The sequence below is a fragment of the Acanthochromis polyacanthus genome, chromosome 7 (assembly GCF_021347895.1).
Source record: "Acanthochromis polyacanthus isolate Apoly-LR-REF ecotype Palm Island chromosome 7, KAUST_Apoly_ChrSc, whole genome shotgun sequence".
Lineage (NCBI taxonomy): Eukaryota > Metazoa > Chordata > Actinopteri > Pomacentridae > Acanthochromis > Acanthochromis polyacanthus.
The window spans coordinates 25,763,498-25,783,785 of NC_067119.1; the positions used below are offsets into that span (position 1 = coordinate 25,763,498).

Sequence of the window (20,288 nt, forward strand, 5' to 3'; positions counted from 1 at the left end):
AGGACTGAAGAGGGACTTTAATGCACTCTAAATATCACTCTGCATATTATAAGATGTCTACCACAAGTTGATTTTTCCTGTCTCAATCATCAAGACTCTGTATGAAAACGGTGTATTAACCTGACCTTGTACGTTACAGGCTCTATATGAGCTAGATCAACAGTGCACTTTAATAAGACGACAGCCTCAGTTTTTCCAAACCCACTCTTTCTCAATCCTTTATTAGCTCCAATTACTGTGGGATTTTGAGGGCAAACAACAAGCACTGATTGCTCCATCTGAAACTCTTACATAACAATGCTATTACAACAATTACAACTCGGAGAAGACAATGTTCCACACATCCTCGTAGGGTTAAAAACACAGTCACAAGAAACTTGTGAAGATGGGGGCGTTGAAAAGCAAATAAAAAACAACCCTGGATTTGGCAGTTGTAGTGAAGAGGTGCACGTAAGCTATTAATAATGACATTAGTGCTTACTAATCTAAGCGTGGATGTCATTAAATTATAGCAATCAGATGAAACTGCCTTCCTTCAAATGCATAAACACACTAACACGTGCACCTCAGAATTGCAGGCAGTGTGTCGCCAAGTGAACCGATGAAATTTCACCTTCAGGTCACTGGATGCATCTTGAGCAGCAGAGAAAACGTCCAATAATGTGAGTCATCTGGATATAGTAACATGAAAAACGATGAATTAGCATATTAGACGGAGGCACAGACACAAACACACCAGAATACATTACAATTATGTAACCAACGTTATGTTGTGACATGATTAAAAAGATCCAAAAATAACACGACAGCACAGCAAAAGCTAATTCAGCGAACAGTGTTCATTTGTGGGCTTCGCTGCTCGCTATCAGTGGCCTGTTTGTTCTTCACATTTTCCACGGAACGATATTTTTCCAGGCAATTATGAAATAAACGTCTCAGTATTTGCATCCCACAAGTCAGTCCTTATTCCAGACACCAGTGAAGGAGGAGGACATGTTTCCTGATGTAATCTCTGCAGCTTAAATTGCCCTTTCCTTGTTCCAGCCACGTCTCAGAAATAAGTTCATTTTAGGATCCCCTGGAGCCCAAACATCCACAACAACAGACAGATCTGTAACAGAAAAATTACAATGTGTTAGTGGCATTTATGACGTCAGCCGACTTAAGGAGAAAGGATATCTCAACATACTGTAAATATTTAGTGGTTCTGTAAAGAGTAGTTTGCCTTCATCTGTTGCCAAGAGACAATGAACGCTGCAAAACGAAGTGAGAGCTAAAAATAAATCCAGATGTGACTGCAAAGCGGTGGCTTATGTAAGATCTGCAGAAACAAATGAGCAGATATCTGTACGAGGGGGTGTGAGGGCAGTATTGAGTTAATGAGAAAGGTGACACACTCGACACTGTTACTTACCCCTCCATTCAAATTAACTGCACTGCTCCGCTTGAAACGAGTGGTGCTACAGTTCGATACCGTATGAGGTGCTGAGAGCCCTCTTCAAGATCCACAACATATTCTCTGACAGAGGAGACATGGTACAGATATCATCAGTCGTTTTAGTATCTATGCAGAAAAAAAGTAACTCTCGGTGTGACGAGGTCACACTGCCACCTACTGGATACTGAGATCAGCAACAACACATCAAGTGAAATGTTCAACCCTCGTGTCGTCCTGCAGGTCAAAACTGATCCGTTTTAAAGTTTGAAAATGTGGGAAAAATATATATATTTTCACAGTGAAACTTCTGATGTCCACATTTTCAACATTTTTGGGAAATCTTTGAGCATTTTTTGGTGAAAAAAAAAATGTTAAAAATGTTTCTTTAAGAACATTTACAAAAAAATCAACCAAAATCCAGCGAAATTCGCTGGAATTTTTAAAGAATATTTACAAGAATTTTCTTGCCAAATTTGGGAGATTAAAAAAAAAAAAACTCTTAAGGGAAACTTTTAAGTAATTATTGGAATTTTCTTCCTAAAGGTTTTCAGAAATTTGAGGAATTGTTTTGCTGAAATGTGGATTTTCTTCAGACAAGGAAACAATATTTTTAGTGCCTGTAATGAGGAAAACATGAGGGTTAATAAAGTACCTCTGATCGTCTGTTTCAGGCTCAACCAAGATGTTTTCTTGTCTCTCCTTCACCCGCAGAAACACAAAGGAGTCCAAACAGGGCTCAGGCACTGGAGTCATATTAGAATACACAGGATTTAGTGAGATGGTCAGTGGAAATGTCACAGTGAATGTCACCATCCGTTAGTGCATGCTGATGGCCATATTATTGGCTCATCTGAGGCCGAGCTGCAGAGTAAATTCAGTCTGTGAGGAGATTTCACCTGCTTTGAGCAGATCCACAGTCTGTAGGTTTGGAGGCATTCTCTTCAGCGCTACAGCCTTCAGGTAGGTTTCCGTGTTAGCGTAGTACCTGTATGCCAAATAAGCATGTGGTTTTAATTCACTTCATTGTAATGAAAACAGTAGTATTTTCAACAAATTGCGGCAACTTTCTTCGACTAAACTCACTCTTTGGCAAAGGCAAACTCCTCAGGTGAAAGCAGGGATGGATCTCCCTCACCTCGAGACTTTTCTTTCTCTAAGACGTGCGGAAAAAACTTCTCAATCTAGACATGCAGGGTGCAAAGATTAGACGATTTTCGTCAACAGACAACGAGTTAGACGATAGCCTTATTTTGCACCGCTGGCCTCACTGACCTTCTGCAGACGAGAGCGCAGGTAGCTGCTGAGAACAAAGCGGATCCTGTCTATTTCCATGCGATGGACGCTGGCCTTCGCATCCCCTTTCTTCACCCGCTGCAGGTTGGATTCCTGTTGGTGGAAAGTTCACAAGGTCAGAAATTAATGGTCCCTTTTAATGATGAGTAAGGCAACTACGCTTCAGTATGTATTTATACATTTATTTTATTATTTTGTATACTATTTTATTATTTCACTATTTTAGTATTTATTTTACTATCTATTTGATCATTTATTTTACTATTTATTTACTATTTTACTATTCTTTATCTTTTAGTAGCTATTTTATTCTTCAATTTTTAGTTTTACATGTTATTTTTAACACATCTATTTTAGATTCCAGTGTTTCCTCGGTGGGGAGCCGTCTGCATCTGGGGCTATTGTTTTTTATTGTTTGTTTTTAACTTGTTAAGCACTTTGTGCTACTTTTGTATGAAAAGTGCTATAGAAATAAACTCTGATTGACTGATTGAACAGATTTGTAATGTGACAATATGTGTATAGAAACTGATAGTATGATCTGACGTGCACAGAATTACCTCTGATATACAACAGCTGCAAAAACTGAAATACTTCTTCTGAGATGTTAAATTCGACATTGTATATAAACTTTCTAGTCTAAACATTTAATGACACAATCTCCTAATATCAATGCAAGGCTTCCTATAGATTAATGTATACATTTCATTTAGTGAAAAACAGACTGTATATAAAGATGGACGTAGCATCTGGCTCCAAAATTGAAGCCCACCCAGAAGTGTCAAAAACTTGCAATATCACGATGTCCGCTAGGGTTGGCTCCAAAAAGCTTTTGCTCCATAGACCCCAATTCATTTTTGGAAAAAATAAAATTTGATAGACTGATTTTCTACAGCTCAGGATTTTTTTTCCCGTTAGTTTCATGATCAAAATGAGAGATCAGGTGGCCGATCTTAAAATAAATCAATACTGAATTTTAAATAAATCGTTAAAGTTGGCGGAGCCAGGGGGCGTGGCTATACTTGATTGACAGTCCCATTGACTGGTCCTGCCCCGAGTTGCTCTCCGGTCCAGCCTGTTTGATGACGCTTTTTATGTCACTGGCTCCAAAAAATTTTGCCTGGAAAATCCAGACTGACTTTATTTATGTATTAATATAAATACAAATAAAGGCAGTCTGGCATTGTGATGATAGGAGACGATTTCAAAAAGGAGGGGCTAACGAATGCAGCTTGAACGAGAAAGAACCAATCAGCGTAACACGGATGTGACGCACAAACAAATCGACCTTGAAGTCCATGTAGTCCAAACAACAATGGCATGCAGCCGAGAAAGCGTCGCGGTGAATGATTACTGCCGTTTTTGTCACAAAAATCTGCGAATACATGGGGTACTCTCAAGTACAACACTTATTTTTGAAAAGGCTACGCAACAAAAGACTCCTTCCGAACGATTAGCGGTGTTAGGAATAACTTTAAATCGGAGCCAAACCAAGTCGGTGCGTATGTGTAAAAGTTGCTTAAATTTACTCACACGTTTGGAACGGGATTTTCCTCTGTACAAACAATGGCAAGAAGCCGAAAGTAACGAGCCATCCACTGCCTCCTCATCGTCGAAACGTCAAGTGAAAAGAGGCAACGACTAAGGCCATCAAAAACGCCAAGAGACCACAAAAAGATTCGCTTTGGCCCCCCTCCTCCTCCTCCGGCATCATCTTTATGGGTAATCCAGGCGCTGAAGATGACCCAGCATTAACTCCCGCCTCATACATTTCTACCATCTATGACTAGGTAACTAACAGTAGAGGTGAGATGTAATTAAAGAACATTTACGTGAGGAGTGTACCTAATTTTAAAAATGCATCAGATTCATTGCTTGATATTTTCAGTTTCAGTCCATTTTATTCTTCACTCCTCTCTAGTTCAGAGGGAAATATTTTTTACCCCATGACTCATGAGAACTATTTTCTCTACTATTTTTACATGAAGTACAAGTTGCTGAGTTGTGTGTGGTCTTTCAACAGGACATTTTGACAGTGTTATTACTTCTTTTAAAGACCCAAATGACACAGACACGTTAATCTACCACTAAAGTTTAAATAACCACTGACCTCATCCAGTGCTGTCGTTAGATCTTGGCCTCTGAGGCTACAGCCCAAAATGTATCAACCATCCTCTACCCACACTGGTTTTATAAAAAGTAGAAATAAAAAATCATAGTGCTGAATCTGGGGGGCAGGGTGGAGCAGCTCTGTCACCTCACAGCTAGAAGGTCCCGAGATCTTTGTGTGTGGAGTTTCCATGTTCTCCCTGCAGTGTGGGTTTTCCCCGAGTACTCTGGCTTCCTCCCACAGTCCAAAAATATGCTGAGGTTAATTGGCGATTCTAAATTGTCCGTAGGTGTGAATGTGAGTGTGATTGTTTGTCTCTGTGTGTAGACCTGCAGTACACTGGTGACCTGTCCAGGATGTCCCTGCCTTCACTCTAAGTCAGCAGGGACAGACTCCAAACCCTTCAACGACCCTAATGAGGATTAAACAGTGTATAGAGTATGGATGGATGGATAGTTCTGGAGCTATTTATCTGTCATTTCCATGACATCTTACATTCCTTGAAACTAAACTGATACACACCACAGGCAAAACGTTTGTGAACAAAGTTTCTGTTCATAATGTCTTTGTTCAAAAACCATATGAATTCTGTGGATTTTGGGATGTATTTACTGCATGATCAGACTTTGCTTTCATTGATATGCATCATTTTCCTCAATTTACCTTTAGGTATACATTGAAGCTACCAGACAACCGCTTAATAAATGTTAACAAAAGAAATGAAGGGCTTAGTGTTAGGTCTGAAAAGATTTACAAGGGTCATAACTTCAGTGCTAAAGTAAAAAAGAAATCTCAGTTTGCATTATTCACTTCAGCTCTTTGGCTTTTGAGAGTTTACAAACAAAAATCCCAATAAATCTCAACTGTGTCCATATCTCTATAATTACCACAGAAATGTCCGGAAAGAAACAGCTGAGTAAAGAAACAAGAGTACAGTTACAAACACCTGATACTTATAGTAAAATGTATTCTGATGAGCGACTCTTTATATAATAATCATGTTTATTCTGTTTCAAATTATATCAATAAAACTATGATTTCTATTTGTAAAAATTTGATCTTGATTCCAAATGTTTGGCTTGTAGTGTAGTTGATCAGAAAAACTAGGAAATAAAATTACGACATAAGTACTCACAGAACAAGATTTCTGTAACTAACAAAATGACAACATGTGGCCAAGAAGCAATGAAAACCTATTTATTGCAAATTGCTGTAACTAGATAAGCTATCATTAGGTTAAAGACAAAATTGTCACCATTGATTTTTTGTTTGTTTGTCAGCAACACAGGCAGCAGATTTGTTGCGCTAATCAATGTTTGTTGTTTTTTATAAGGTGTTCCATTATGGGACCTTATGAGTAAACTATTTCCAACCACCAGCATCTGCATCTCTTATCCTGAACTATTTGAAAGATTAGTCATGCAATCCGGGTTTTTTTTTTTCCAAAATTTCCAAAGCACGTGCTTAGATACGATCACAGTTACATATGTAGAATATTATCAGTGTTTTCTTCATGTGGCGCAATTTTTATCTGCTGCTTAGTCTCACTATGTGTATTATTGTCAAGTGTGATATTTCTGTGCAACATATCTGTTTACTTTCAGTTTATTTATCTGTTTCTTGCTATTCAGTTGACAGTTTACATTTTGTACTTGTGCTATTTTATTATTATTATTAGATACTATTCCTTGACATCTACTTAGACACTCCACACAAACAATTTGCATTTTGTACTTTGCATTCTTTTTTGATTTATATATTTAATGACTAACTTCTGTGTAATTGTATATATCTCACTAATATTTGTTTATTGCACTTTGGCAAAACTATTTCCTGTGGGATGAATAAAGCTGATCTTATCTTGACTTGCATAGGATTAATTCCACAGGACTACCAGTGCGGAAAGAAAGAGGAATAAGTTTGTTTTGCCTACAGCACAGTGTCTCTCATTTTTCTTGCATTTTATTTTGAAAATACTTGAAAATGGGGCAACAAACAGGGTAAAAAAAACAAACAAAACGGGTTAAACCCCTAGATGTGTGCAGATCCTAACACCGCCTCTGCTTCTGTTATTTCGTGGTATTTCAGAGCTGCAGCCCAAAGAGGAGGAGGTATTCCCCAGGTACTTACCATGTGAGTCAGCTGCTCCATAACACACTCCACCACCTCGGACTTGCTCTCCAGCAGCTCCGGGCTGAACTTCTCGTTCAGCCAAGCCTGCGAGTCACATACAGCAGCACAACTCAGATGATTCAGCCAGAAAACAGTTTCTTTAAAAAAAAGACTGTGGGAGGTCTACGGTACAATATGTAACTGACAAAGATGGTAATTTGAGTGAAATGGGCTCACTTCTTCCAGTTTAGCGATCAGCTCGGCCGGAGTCATAACATCCTCCTGGCTGTCATCTTGGTTGATGCTGCCGTCGTCAGATAAAGCGTCCGACATAGTTTTTCCTCGAGAAGTAACCAAACAAAATGCTGCTCTTCTCTAAAGTGTAGCTTTAATGTTAAAACTAGAATATATAGCGACTCAAACTTAATAAATTGTTTTTTAAAAAATGTACCGACGCGACAACTACTAGCAAAACAGCAGCGTGTACTGGGAGACCTGCTTGTTTATTCGCGCCACTAGGACTATTCTCGCGAGATTCTAATTCAGGTAAAATCCCTGAGTTTTGCTTGTAAGGCGAAGCTTCTCACAGGCTGTGCACAGTGTTTATCAGTGTTTGGTGGGGGATTCAATCAAATGCTTTAGTTTATGCACATAAATGTAAGAGTTTCGATCATGGCTGGTGTAATTGTCTGCATTTCCAGCTAATTTTTTTCTGAAAAAAAAATGTCGGAGTGGAGTAAGGCTTCCTGAAATACAGCACAGAGGGAAACATTTACAAGTTTCCCAGGCATCCAAGTCATAGTACTCCCGAAAGCTTCAGTAAAAAGCAACGTGACTTCCCTCTTTTGGTTTTTGAAGATGTTTCACCTCCCATCCACGAGATTTCTTCAGTTTTCACGTGTTGCTGGGGAGTCCCTAATGTATGCTGTCACCCACAGATCACTTCTCAGAGTGTAGATCACCTCTCACATCTCGGATTCTCAGAGTGTGAATGTCTGTGAAACTGCCAGGTGAGGGATGGCTCAAGGTGTTTATCACGGTTCAGCTGTCAGGGAAGGGGTCTTAACTTGAAGAACTCAGATGCATGTTTTGACCCTTTCTGCTCATGTTTCTTTCACTGTCACCTGTCCAAGTAAGGGGGAAAGAACACAAAAGTTATGATAAAACAGTTATGTTTTCAAGTCTGAGGACAGAAGAGAAAGTCACAGCATTTTCTCTCTCAAGTTTGTTTTAGTTTGTAGCATTTTTCAGATTGTTGTGTTGAGAAGTAACTAATTACATTTACTCTAGTACTTTGCCTACTTGTGCTTTACTTGACTAATTCCATCTTATGCTACTTTATATTTCCACCTCTCTACATCTTAAAGGCAAATATTTTAATTCCGCTATGTTTCTTGGCCATTAGTAAGGAGTAATTTTGCAGATTCTGGCCAATAATACAAAATATAATCAACATATAAATGATGATTAGGTATTATCTATAACAGATAAGAAAATAATATTGATTCCAAAGAGGAGATTCACAAGCTGCTCAACAGATAAACTATATAAAGTTGCAAAATCACCTTTACCAGCTCCACTCCTAAACTCATGAATGCACTAATGCACCAACAATTGATCAATAATATATATGGAACATGAACAGAAGACATCATGACATTTATTGCTGTGTTAATGCACTTCCTGACTGAATCTTTACTAGAGCTTTTACTAGAGCTCCTATTAAGACACAGTCTCACTCTCTTGTGAATCTCTGTGACTGTCAGCTGAGTTGTGCTTTGGGGTAAAGTTCACAGAAGGTCCTGATTAATCTACAAACCACTTCAGCAACTCAAAAACATCACACTGAAGATGTGTTTGTGTCCACGAGGCAATATCAGTCCAACAGTCACACTCTTTTAGTTCTGCGTTTCTTCTCTAGCAGCCACTGAGGGAAATATTTGGCTCTTTTGCTTCTAAAAACTCCACTATGTTCATAGCTAATACACTAATTAACAAAAAAGGTAATCGTGGTGGGGATTAGTCAATGACACATCATACCACCAGATGAGTGTTTATCTGAGTTGGAACCGATGGCCATGACTCAAGAGGTGATTTCTGTTCCGTTTCTTTCATCATCATACCTTCGACACTGAAGCAGACCCACTCTTCGCAAATGATTAATATAAATAACAAATGATGCACTGGAAAATACTGACAGCTCACCACGGTGTCATTCAACGTCACTGTCTGCTTTTCAGTCGTCAGTGTGCAGGAAACTACTAACAAGGTTGACTTTTTCAGAGTAAGTCTTCATTATTTTGTCCAAATGCACGACCATTCGATTCTTGTCCACAGAGCTGTTTTTAAATGACTGCAGAGGATGCAGCAAAGCCTCCACATCCCAGGACCTCAGCCTCCGGTCCAGATACAAAACAGAAACAGACTAAATGTAAGAACGAGAGAAACACATTTCCTTTAGTGTGAACCATCAAAGCAGGTTAAACACCTTGAAACTTTCTGGCTCTTCCAGGAAAACCTTCGATGATCACTCTGATTTCTACAAGAGATAAAATTTTAAGCGGAGGCATAGAAGTCAGGGAGGACATTTTCATTTTTGTTTTGCCTTCATTTGTCCTTGTCACAGGCTGGGCTGCATGCTTTTAGAAGTCAATAATCTGACCCAGAATCTATATTCAAGTCAGGAAAGAAACGTTTTAGATCTGATCATGAAGTTAACTTTTTAATTCATTCTGCACTGACTCCTTCAACTGTCCAGTTAGTTGATCAATTAATACGTTTCTCTGTTTAAAAAAAAAAGAAAAAGAAATAAAAGTATATCAGTATGAGATTTCTTAACTCCCATTTTGATAGTTTTTGTCTACTCTCTGTGCTGAAATAGCATTACAGAATTCCTGAACATCCGTTATGGCGTTTGCTTTTGTGTGATACCTGGGACTTTCACCATCTGGACACCACAGTAAAAAGTTTGTGGAGGTGCCCCTATCAAGAAACAAACAGAGAAATGTAATCACCTTCTCCTGAAGTTCTTAATATTCTACTCAGGGAGCTGAAATATTAATTACCTGGTCTCATGAATACAACAAGCATTCCTACAATATTTTAGAGATTTTCCACTGGAGTGAAGCTCAATCACAACATGACTGATTTGCACCACATGAAATGATGCTACTGAATTATTCCTGGACAATATTAACAAGTCATAATTCTTGAAACTGGCAGTATTGCAATGAATGGATGAACTCACAGTTTGGGTATTTACACAACAAACGAAACAGAGCGTTGCTGTCGAAATATGGAAGCCGTAGAGATTCCCGAAGTCAGCGTGTCATGTTTCCTGTGTTCACTCTGTGGTTCAGCAACTGTGAATTTATCAGAAATGCCATCATCTGCTGGATCCAGCTGTTCTACACCACACTGTGGGCTACGGCAAAATCTCATTTGTCTGATTTCCTCTTCCTCTTTCCTCCTCACTGCTCTTGCCTCAGAGTTCTTTGTTATTTTCACCAGTAATGATCTTGCATCCGCTGTGGTACTGCCACTATGGTTCAGTATCGCACGCCAGGTGTCACGGCAGCATCCTCTGAGCTTATCTGTGCGACATCAGACCTGCAGGGCAAAAGTCGAATCACACCGCAACCTGCAGAGCTGCAGTCGCTCTGTAAAGCAGCATCAGCGGCTGCCCAGAACCACAGTTTGTGTTCAAAAAAATCACAAGAAATGCAACCTGAAGGCACAGTACAGGCTTTACAGGAAGAGATATTGCAGTGTTGCTTAAAAGTTAATTTGTCCAAGAAGTTTGACTTCAAAAGTAATAAAGAAAAAATGTAAGATTATCATGGTGATACGTTGTGGAAAAAATCTGAATTGACAACAAAGAAGCAAAGATCTCAATGTTTTCTTGTTTATTTGTTACTTCTCCTTGATTTTCTCTTTAAATACATTTGAATGACAAAATGATCTGTATACAATATTTTTTAAAAACACTTAACACTGATATAAGGCACGTCCAGCATTCATACAGCATAATGTTCAACAGACTTTACAATACAGTACCATGAAAACCAGTAGGGATTTATTTGCTTTCAAAAACAAGGCATTCAAACTGTGCAACTTAAAGACAAATGTGGCATGACTGACATTCTAACAAAACAGAATTTAAAATATTGATCTTTAGTCAAACTGGATGTGTTTAGGCAGTCACTGTCATCATAAATATGACATTTTTAATATTGTACATGTTATTGCCTAAAGTGACATTTCCCACAAAAAAATAACATTTGAAACACTCTAAAATAAAAAAGGCATTGTAAAAAAGTTCGCTCTCAGGTGGCACTAGCAGCTAAAGAAACATAGCACACAGTTTGAGTGATTTCTCTCCTAAAATGCACCTTTTGGATGCACTTGTACATGTTTCACTGGAATTCTCTGAATATCCCTCGCCAGAACTGTTTTGATTTAATTTCCCCGCAGTGTAGTTTGGTCTCAGAGGATAAACACAGGCATTCAGCGAACTGCAGTTTTTCAGTGGGAGATGGTGGTGAGCAAAGCCACAGAACCTAAACATGTGTGTGCATACGTACACTGATCAGGGATAACATTATGACCACCTGCCTAATGTTGTGTTATTTTTTTGGGGGGTGAGTGGGGGTGGGGTTATTTGCTGCTACCACCAAGATCTGCACCCGTGGCGCCTCCACCCAGGCTCATGCCCCAGGTTTCATTGTTCACCACGGCAGCCCTCGTGGCTCCTGCTGCCTGCAACGGCCGGGTATGTGCCCAATGCTCCAACGCCATCCATTTTCAGGGATAGTTGATTCGACCAGCCCCTACTGGACACCGATGATGGTCAGTCCACCCTTGGTCTGGACGAGACGACCTCCCAGGGTGTCCTATACGGTCTGGCACAAGGATGTTGACAGTGGATCCTTTGGGTGCTCTACCAAACTTGTTCCACTGCATCTTCATGATGCTCGATCAGAATGGAGTCTAAGAAGTTTGGAGGTCAAATCAACACCTTGGGCAATTGTTATGTTCCTCAATTGTTTGATGTTGTTTGCGATGGGTGAGGTGCATTTTCCTGCAGGGGTAGACCAGTGACATTTGGGATTGCCATTTGCATGTTCTGGGACAATATTTATTTGGGTGTCTAAGTCTCATCAACACGGACGCCAGAATCCAAGGTTTTCCAGCAGAACACCACATAGCACTAATACGATCAATGTTTTTCCCTTCGCCTGTCGGTGGTCATAATGTTGTGGCTGATCTGTGTCTATCTAAAGTAAGGCCTTGCCAAAATTACACTGAGCAATAGAGCAATAGAGAAGTGGGACAACAAACTCAAAGGCTGCCTTCCTCAATTTAAAGACTGATTTTAACTCTTGTCGTTATTATTTCTTCAGTAAAGAAAAATCACTAAAATCTGGAAGTGCTACCAAAAAAAAAATTAAAAATCACAGCTTGTGAGAATAAAGGGGATTCATGGCAGGTATGGTGAACCCAGTGTGGTGATTTAATAGAGGGATGGAGTAGGGATAAGGGTAAACAGCAGATCCAACGAGAGCAGAGTGAGCTGCTGGACCCATCGGTACATGACGGTACATTAGCTGAGACTGAGGGAGTCTCATTCTGTTCGGGAAAAGTGCAGGATATAATGTGGGCGGGTGCCGAGAGTCTCTCCCTGATTTATCGTAGCTCGACAGAACGCACTGCACCGGCAAGGTGGCAGAGGAATGAGACAGACTCTGCTGAGCGGGAGGAACTTTTTGTAGCATTGTCCTGGATTTCTCCCTCTTCTCTGTCTGATAAGGCCAGGGAGCCATGTTGTTCACCTTCTTTGCACAAGTCAGAGAGTCGTCCTGCTGGAGCAACCTGCTCTGGTGGGTTTTGTAACTCGGCCGAATGGGAGCGGGCCGCAGAAGCTGCACAGATTTTGGAATAACTTTGGTGAAACTAGAGGTAGACGTTGGAGCCCAGTCAGGTATCACGGAGACGGATGAAGACGGGTGGAAAGAATGAGTGAAATATTTGCCAGTCGCTTTGTGGGAAGACTTCCAGGCCATATCTGGAATTTGACTTTTTACTGAGTCAGCTGTCAGTGAGTGGGAGCTGACTTGAGAAACGTCTTTATTCTGTCCTGTGAGGTCTCTGCTGGTTCTCTGACTGGAGCTCATAGACTTGCTCTCTTCACTGTTGCTGGATGTATTTTTAACAGTGCTGGGGCAGTTCTGGGGCAGTTCTGAGCTTGATGCAGGTTTATCTTCACTCGGTGCTGAAACGTCCTCTGAAGAAACGGAGTAAGGTGAGGGGCTGCGGGAGGAGGATGAGGACAAAGGCAGTGGGGAGCCATCGGAGGAGTTGTAGTTCCTGCTGGAAGAAGCTCGAGCTGGAGACTGGGAGCAGTGGATGACGGAGGGCCGTTCTTTGTCCTCGCTCTGAGGACTTAGCGGCAAATTAAGACTGGCCTGAGCCATTCGCTTCTTTTTCTCCAGAGGAGAGATGACCTCTGTGGCTGCAGATGGGATCTGAGCGATCCAGGAGCTGGTTGTTGGGACCTGGTGAAGGCAGGCATAGACAGGAGGGCAAAGATCGGTGTTGGCTCTGTTTGGCGGAGAGCAGTCCGGGTGATGTCTGTCAGAGGTGGCAGCCCAGAGAGCAGAGTGAGGACGTATCACTGCTTCACTTTGACAGGCAGCTTCTGGACTTCTTTGAGTGAGTATCTGCAACACAATACAGATGTTTTATTACACAATATGTACAAAAATTGGAGCAGAAATCAACATATTTCTCTCTTTATGACTTCTTGTCAAAGATGCCATTTGTTACCTCTGCATCCATCTCTCTATCTGAATGAGTCCTCTTCCTTTTCCCCTCAGTCTTGCTCACTTTGCTATCCAGATTTCTCTTGTAAGGTTTCCGTGGTTTGCTTGGAGGCAGCGGTTTGTCCTCCTCTCCTTTTATGTGTCTCTCAAAGGGAAGCACCAGCCTGTGACAAAAGCAACAGATTTAAAGTCGGCTGATTTTGTGATTGGATCAAACTGTTAACGGGAGACAAAACCATTCTCACCTTTCATAGTGTCTGCGAGTGCAAGTAGCAGCGCTGGTGCTTCCCGGACTTCCTCCAAGCTCATCGTACACTTTCTTCCAAAGACGTCTGGCTGTCACCTGTTGGTTGGCACAATGTGTTTAAGCCTCGTGTTGTCCTGCAGGTCAAAACTGACCCGTTTTAAAGTTTGAAAATATGGAAGAAAAAAAATTCACAGTGAAACTTCTGATGTCCACATTTTCAGCATTTTTGGATTTTTTTTAAACATTTTTTTGAGTGGAAAAAAAGAAATGTAAAAAAAATGTTTCTTAACAACCTTCACAAAAAAATCAACCAAAATCCAGCAAATTATGATTTGGATTTTTTAAAAATTTTTCTGAATGTTCTTAAAGAAAATATTAGAAGTTTTACTGATATATATGTAGTCACTTTGTATATTTTTAGAATTTATTTGGAAGATTTTTACTCATTTTTTTGAAAATATTTACTGGATTTTTTTTTTGCTAAATTTGGGAGATTTTTTAAAAATACATTTTTTAAGGGAAACTTTTAAGGAATTATTGGAATTTTTTCCTGAAGGGTTTGCATATTTTCAGAAATTTGGGGATTTTTTTTCTGAATTTTTGGATTTTTTTTCAGACAAGAAAACAATTTTTTGCTGCCCATAAATGAAGACAACGGGAGGGTTAAAATAAGTCCAAAATTGTTGAAATAATCTATAGTTTATGCAAGAGATTACTGATCTGAATAACAAACTGGGACCACAATATAAGGAAATGGTCATTTCCTTTTGTGCTTTTTTTGTGTTGCAATAGATGTAGAAGAGATGGTGTTTGAAGTCTATCTCAAGATCTGGAGCTACGCATTTCTGATCTCAGGCTTCACCAACCTCTTAAGTGTTCATTGTTCTTTTATGCGTTATCTTTTTTCTATTTGCTAGCCTGCTTTCTCTCCCTTGCACCCTCACCCCAACTGGTCAAAGCAGATGGCCGCCCTCCCTGAGCCTGGTTCGACTGGAGCCTTCTACCTGATAAAGTTTTTTTTCCCCCATTGTTGCTAAGTTCTTGCTCAAAAAGAATCCGAGGATATCTTTGGATTTGCTGTTGGGCTTCTCTCTGTAATGCCTTGAGATGTTATCAGCTGGTGCTATATTTAAAAAAATGAACTGAAATGTGCTCCATTTGCTTAAACGCTGGAATAACCGCTTCCACAACTAGTTTTAAAGCTGCATTTGAGGAAGAACACTGCCTGGTTACCCTTTAAATGCCATGGGTGGTGGTTTTCACTTGTGAAACAACACTTTCATTTTTTTTTTTAACTTGTACATTCGTAGGCGGCTTGTATTTTGCAGTTGTGTTTACACCCTGGGACACAATGTCGGTGGGCAATTCCAACCCTGATCTCGTTCCATTTCAATATAAGTTTCACTCTCAGAACTTGTCCCAGTGTCGGCATTGAAGACAATAGAGCATGGGTAGCGACACAGCGAGAGCTCAGCAGTCTAAACGGCCTCTGTGTGGTCGAAACCACCGGCGTGAAGCCTGATCTAAAGCTCACTTTCTACTTAGAGACCAGTAGACTGAAGCCTTCCTGCACCAGTTGAAGAATCGTGAACAACTTACTGAATCGTAGCCCCCGAGTTTATCAACAGCTTTGTAGATCCTCCAGAGATTAACTGTGAGAGGAGAAAACACACATATTAGTATTTAAATTTGAACTGAATATGAATATTGTGCTCATATAGCAGCTAGCGCGGTGCTAATAAACAGCAACTCACTCTGCTTAAAGCCCAGATGTGGGATCCTCTCTATAGGCGTTCCTTTGTCCTTCATAAAAGAGTGCAAGTTTGACACGAAAGCCTTCTCCTCCATCTGCACCAGCGTGGGCCTGGCCTCTTCCTCACACTCAGTCGTAGAGTCATGAATCTCTATCACAGAGGGTGAAGCCTGATGTGGAGAACAAGCAGCAGAGGTACATCAGTGTGTTTTGCATGAAAGCGATGCAGCTGCTCTAAACACAATCCACTGCACCGTGTGGAAACCTGTTTAACAGAGAAATGCACGACACGATGGCTGGGAAAAGGACACACAGAGTCATCTCATGAGACGTAAATGTTGAAATGAAACATCAAAATCAGAGAGAAGGGTTTTACCGCTACTTTCAGTAGATAACCGCTACACATCCTGTCTGGAGAGAAAGCAGCAGACTTGTGGGGTTTTTGGTCTAGAGTTGTCAGTCACTGGTATCACAAATGTCAGCTTGGAGCCCAAAGTACAGGTTTACACAGAAATTCTTGCAAGGAGTATATATTGCAAGGCAAGCAGCGGCTGAAGATGTTTTATGGTGGCTGAAAATGTGCTGTGTGCTTCTGCAAAACTGGTGTCAGTGATGCTGATGAGGATTCTAAGTTACCAAGAAATGAGGTGTATCCAGTGTAGATTACCCAGAATGGTAGAGTAAGAAATTGACAATGTCACTATTTGTGGTTTTCAAGAAAGGAGAAATGAAACAGTGAAGGAATGCAGAATTAAAACCAGCAGTTAGAAAGATTTCAAGAAGAGAAGTACGAGACGCATAAGAAGAGAAACTTACTGAAGATCAGGCAGTTTCTGTATTTTAGCACTGATGATGTTGTATATTTAAAATTAAAAAGGCCCAGCCCGAGGCTTTCTGTCTTCGCTGGGGGCGGTTTGTGCCAAATGTGTGGCACAAATAATAGGAAGCTGCTAGTTTTTAATGGCCACAGCATTATTTTTGCTGCCTGAAAACATCCCCGATGCTGATATAGTCACTTCTGTTATTGCAGCGAAATCAGAGACTTCAGATTTCACACCAGCTCTGTAAAAAGTGAAATCTCACATCCCAGCTGCACTGATCAATTTCAGTAGCTTGGATGTCAGAACGACAATCAATATTTTACTTTGAATCACCACACGTACACGCTGATATTCATGTGGCACTCATTGTACAACAAAACAGCTCAAGGTGGTTTCATATTGAATCAAGTTCCTCTGTGTGGTTCCTGGTTCCGAGAAGTAAACCTCTAGTGTGAGTAATAGTGAAGGTGCAGGCCTCTAACCAAGATAGCCCCGACTGAGTCACAGTTCAGCAGCTCCACACTGCCGTTCCCAGCTAGCAGCCACCAGCTCTGACTTTCCACTGTATCACCTATAAAAACACATCTATGAGCCACTTTTCCCATGCCTATATGCCGTTTGTTTGTTTTGTCTAAAAATATAGTCCACAACCCACTTGGAGCCGTCCGCATTTGCCTCGTGAAAAGTTGGTGAATGCGTCAAAATGTTGCTGTGAATTTTGCATAAAATTCATCTGTATTCGTGAAGTCATTTTTCTTTTTAAAATCTGATTCACAAAACTTTCAGGTTCATGCATCAATGGTTCTCTACAGGAAACGTCTGCACTACGAGCCGCATGCCGTGGCCCCTTCGCTGCAGATCTCACCCGAGATCAGAAAGCGAATATCATTGTGAAACATTTTCACACATGATTTTTTTTTTTTTTGGAAAACTGTGTGGGTTGATGTTGATGTCAGTGTGTTGCTATGCGAGTCTCGCAATGATTGTCAGTGGCGTTCTGGATCGATGCTATCGGCAGGCCAGAAGTCACCACAGAAACCACCGGGCTTTCAACTAACATCAGCCCTGGAAATTTGATGAGCTAATTTGTGTTTCTCATATTGTAGGTCTCATTTCAGTTACCAGAACAGCGGCTGTGAGTGGCGACGCTCCTGCAGTTTCTTTATGCGCAAATGTGAAATATTGCGGTGTGCGAGATGTGCGTGTGTTCTGGAGCCATCTCAGAATACACAGAACGATCACTTATTCCTTGTTACTCATTTCACAATCAGCCATGAAGATGAAACAACTGTACGCACACAATAAGCATTGCAAAAAACTCTGCCACTATCTCAAATCCACTAAAAAAGGGAAATGAAAGCACAACACATTCTCAGCAGTCATGTCTGTAGTCACTGATTAACTGTAACTGATGGAAATTGCTCAGACTGCAGCCAGAAGACCAACTGACATTTTATCAGCAGTGACGGAGGTCGTTACCTGACTGGCCGTCTTCTCTTCATCGCTGCCCGCTGTTTGCTGTGACGTCTCGCTCTGCTCCTCTTGAGCTTCAAACATTACAGAGAAAAAGACGCTTTACTCCAAAAATGAGTCCATCTGAGTGAATTTGAATTCAAAGAACCAGAGTGAAGAAGCACTTCTTCATTTCTAGAAACATCACATGTAGCAACGCACAGCCTGAGCACATTCAAACCCGTGGTTCAAAACACAGCTGCATGTTTCTCTTGTTTTGTGCAATGGTCAGATGATGAATTGGCGCAAGAAAATACTAATCTGTAGAACATATTGTCAACTGTGTGTGATATAAAACCACAGGCTGCAAAACCACTTCCTGCTCAAGAACATAACCGCTTGTACGCTGCACTGTATGATATTGGAACTACTTAGAACTACAGTATTTTGCAAGATCATTTCCAGCGACATGCAATTACTGTGAAGTCACATTAAACATTCTGTATTTGAGTGAGCATGAGGAAAGATCACCAATGTTACAAAATAAGTTAAAATTTTATCACCCAGTCTTAAAGTTTTGAGTGTAGTTTTGCTTGTTTCTCTAACGCATTAACACTGAGGACCACACGTATGAATAATAGGAGGGAAAATTATTGTTAAGAATAACGCGCCTGGGAATGAGATGTAATTCTGAGAATGAAATTTCATTCTTCACTAACTGTCAGCCCAATACCTCACAGCCGTCCACCCACACTGATATCATTTATGCGCAAAACCAATATGCTTCTCTTTTGAGATCACTTGTTTCCTGTGCTGCGGCTTGAACCTTTAATTCTGCTTTCAGTAGCCCCGAACTTCTCTATTTCACATGCTGAAGAATTCATTTTGATATACTGTTTCAAACATGTACTGTTGCTGTTTACGGCGGCTTAACTTCGTGTTTTAAAAGAGCCAGCTGTAATTGTGTTTAAATCACATATTTACACCAGTTAAACTATTGTGAACGATTCATTTTAACACTAAAACTGAGATTAACAATTAAGTCTTATTACAACGTGTGTTTTTAAATTGAGTAGGTTTTTTTTTCATATATTAATGTCACTGCAAAAGCAAACTTGGTCTTTCAAAGTGCTAATATTTACCTATTTCAATATAACAACTAAAATTACACCATATTTAACTTCTTGTGTTGAATACATAAAACTGTGAATCTAAACAGCATCTGACTTGAAATGAAAATAAAAGTCATTCTCACCCATTTCCAGAAGTTGTCCTCTAGTCTCTGGCTTCACTGTGTTTTGTGGCAGTAATTCATATGACGCTCTCTTCAACTTGACATCATGAAATAGGAAGGTGTCTCCACAGGACGGTTTCATTGGTTGACTGATGGCACTGCAGCAAACGATTCTGGGAAACTGAGTTTCTCTTTTTGTCTTCAAGTCTCACAGTGTTTCATCTCCAGTACTTCTTGAAACACAAAAGATTACCCAAAGATATTTGTTTATCAGCATGAGAAATTGTAGTGTCTTTTCTGATTTTGTATGTTTCACTGCAAATGATTGTGTGCTTAAGAAAACTCCTCACAACAGATGAGAATTAAACTTTTGCACAGTTTCTGCCAAAAATTACAAAACACAGAAAACTAAAAGAATTTGTTTTTTCTGACAGGATGTCATCTTTTATCTACAGACCAGACTCAAATTCAGCAAAATTACTGAATTTGGGGAAGTGAAATAAACATCGATGTACAAATAAAGGTTCAGAGGCGCCTAAATGTACAAGTGACATTTCCTGGATGTCCACACTATTAAAGCAATGCTTAAAAAAAAACATTTTAAAGCAGGCACAACATTAACCCTCCTGTCGTCCTGCGGGTCAAATTGATCCGTTTTAAAGTTTTAAAAATGTGGAAAAAAAAAAAAAATATCACAGTGAAAACTTCCACATTTTCAAATTTTTTAATGAATTTTTGAACATTTTTTGGTGGAAATAAAACAAATTAAAAAAAAGTTTAAGAACATTCAGAAAAAAAATCAACCAAAATCCAGTGAATTTCGCTGTCAAATTTGGAGATTTTTTTTTATTTAAAAAAATAAAACTTTTGAGGGAAACTTTTCAGGAATTTTCTTCCTGAAGATTTTGCAAATTTTATAAATTTGGGGATTTTTTTTTCTGAATTTTTGGATTTTTTTCAGACGAGGCAACAACATTTTTTTGGTAAGGACAACACGAGGGTTAACG

The 20,288-nt window shown here is 39.9% G+C and overlaps 2 protein-coding genes across 2 annotated transcripts; both read right to left on the minus strand.

Annotated features, from left to right (window-relative positions):
- Positions 1-190: 190 nt before the first annotated feature.
- On the minus strand, positions 191-7,460 carry gins4 (GINS complex subunit 4 (Sld5 homolog)). The gene is made up of 8 exons (XM_022199855.2): positions 7,191-7,460; positions 6,972-7,058; positions 2,711-2,824; positions 2,522-2,619; positions 2,335-2,423; positions 2,091-2,181; positions 1,415-1,519; positions 191-1,111 (listed from the first exon to the last, which is right to left on the minus strand). Exons 1-7 carry the CDS (start codon positions 7,284-7,286, stop codon positions 1,423-1,425), a joined length of 672 nt encoding a protein of 223 aa, XP_022055547.1. The 5' UTR covers positions 7,287-7,460; the 3' UTR covers positions 191-1,111; positions 1,415-1,422.
- Positions 7,461-10,843: 3,383 nt separating this feature from the next.
- Positions 10,844-19,928, minus strand: arid5a (AT rich interactive domain 5A (MRF1-like)). Its single transcript, XM_022199851.2, has 7 exons — positions 19,303-19,928; positions 18,075-18,142; positions 15,776-15,944; positions 15,621-15,673; positions 14,020-14,117; positions 13,779-13,938; positions 10,844-13,672 (listed from the first exon to the last, which is right to left on the minus strand). The coding sequence occupies exons 1-7, from the start codon at positions 19,421-19,423 to the stop codon at positions 12,407-12,409; spliced, it is 1,935 nt and encodes a 644-aa protein (XP_022055543.2). The 5' UTR covers positions 19,424-19,928; the 3' UTR covers positions 10,844-12,406.
- Between the last annotated feature and the right edge of the window lie 360 nt (positions 19,929-20,288).

Coding starts and splice junctions, on each gene's coding strand:
- arid5a (XM_022199851.2), bottom strand. CDS start 19,423: ATGAAACCGTCCTGTGGAGACACCTTCCTATTTCATGATGTCAAGTTG. Junction 18,143..19,302: donor AGGACAACTTCTGGAAATGG/GTGAGAATGACT, acceptor TAATGTTTGAAG/CTCAAGAGGAGCAGAGCGAG. Junction 13,673..13,778: donor ATAGAGAGATGGATGCAGAG/GTAACAAATGGC, acceptor ATTGTGTTGCAG/ATACTCACTCAAAGAAGTCC.
- gins4 (XM_022199855.2), bottom strand. CDS start 7,286: ATGTCGGACGCTTTATCTGACGACGGCAGCATCAACCAAGATGACAGC. Junction 7,059..7,190: donor TGATCGCTAAACTGGAAGAA/GTGAGCCCATTT, acceptor TGTGACTCGCAG/GCTTGGCTGAACGAGAAGTT. Junction 1,520..2,090: donor CCTGAAACAGACGATCAGAG/GTACTTTATTAA, acceptor CTCCTCTGTCAG/AGAATATGTTGTGGATCTTG.